We start from the raw sequence: 1,456 nt of genomic DNA on the forward strand, positions 1-1,456 counted from the left end.
AGACAAAAAGCAAACGACAAATGATAGTGGAGTGATGGGAAATTTTGATGCGCAAACTCCAAACAATATGGAAAATAGATATTGTGGAGTTATCCAAAGAATCTACTGAGTAGACATTTGAGCTTTTGGAAATTATGTGTTCGATGTGAAGTAGTTCGATGTGAAGTAGTTTGCAGGCATCTCATCTAGACAAGTAAGTGGTATCTACATGGCGGACTCTGCGAGATTCCATATGGGCACAAGTGATATCTACATCTCTCCAAGAAGTTATGAGCAAGTGATCTATCTTCCAAGTATTTACGAATCAAGGTGTTGGTTTGTCATACAGGTCACACCAAGAGCAAGATGTCTACTAGATGATGAAGCGAACATAGGAACCACTGTGGATGAAGACAATGATGACGATGAAGCAGAGATGGAAGGTGAAGAACTTCCAGCACGACCGCTTGTCAAAGCAAATGAGAATGATGTTGATGAAGAAGAACAAACCTACATGGAAGATGAAGAAGAGGATGAAGAGCTAGAAGAAGAGAATGATGATGAGGATGATCATTTTGATCCCTATGCTGATTTTGATGAACTTGGACTCCATATAGACCGCGTCATGGCTATGGAGCTAGCAGATGAGGATGATTGTTTCGACCCCTATGCTGATTTTGATGAATTGTGACTCCACATAGACCGCGTCATGGCTATGGAACTAGCATATCATGATGTAGTGGGGGATGATTAATTAAGACCATGTTTTAATGCATAGTAATGAGGATGTTAATTGCAGCTAATGTCGGTCACTTGCTTTTGTGAATGCTTCGTTAATGATCTTTTGCTAGCATACATTGTAACACATTTGTTTGATCTCTCTCTCTCTCTCTCTCTCTCTCTCTCTCTCTCTCTCTCTCTCTCTCTCTCCCCGTCCCAAGACTCCAAACAATATGCAAGAAAAGATGAGTTCAACTTAGCTAAGGGCTGGTTTCAAACAAAACAAAGAGGATTAAAAACTGGTGACAATTTAAGAACATGGTTCAAACTGCGATAAACTAAAAATAGTATATAATAAAAATACAAGCAGGGCAAGGGCGAGGGCAAGGCTTGTAAAACTATGGAGCCGGCTATAGAACCTTTTTATCCCTTTATGAGAAGGTAAAAGGTATACTAAAAAAAAAGAGAATTCGACATATACATATTTGAATCTTGAACTGTTAATAAAATCTCAATATTTGGGTACGTTTCAATTGCAAGGCGTTCTTGCAAAAATTTGAAGTGACTATTTTTTTATTGAGACAAACGTACCTTTTTATGAGCCCTGCAAGGGCCTCACATCCGCTCCAAGTTGTTGTGAGACTCAAACCTCGAGACTCAAACCTCACAAAAAGAATTAGAAGTAACCTAAGATCTATAGTGTTGGTACCCTCTCTTTTAATGTTTTCTACCACCTTACAGTATGTGTGCACGATTC

The 1,456-nt window shown here is 39.0% G+C and overlaps 1 protein-coding gene across 1 annotated transcript; it reads left to right on the forward strand.

Moving 5' to 3' along the window:
- Positions 1 to 232: 232 nt before the first annotated feature.
- LOC147419345 (uncharacterized) lies at positions 233 to 670 on the forward strand. The gene has a single exon (XM_086505802.1). It carries the CDS (start codon positions 233 to 235, stop codon positions 668 to 670), a length of 438 nt encoding a protein of 145 aa, XP_086361928.1.
- Positions 671 to 1,456: the final 786 nt, after the last annotated feature.

Source organism: Adiantum capillus-veneris, chromosome 29 (assembly GCF_014529385.1).
Source record: "Adiantum capillus-veneris isolate H3 chromosome 29, ASM1452938v2, whole genome shotgun sequence".
In the NCBI taxonomy this organism is placed as follows: domain Eukaryota; kingdom Viridiplantae; phylum Streptophyta; class Polypodiopsida; order Polypodiales; family Pteridaceae; genus Adiantum; species Adiantum capillus-veneris.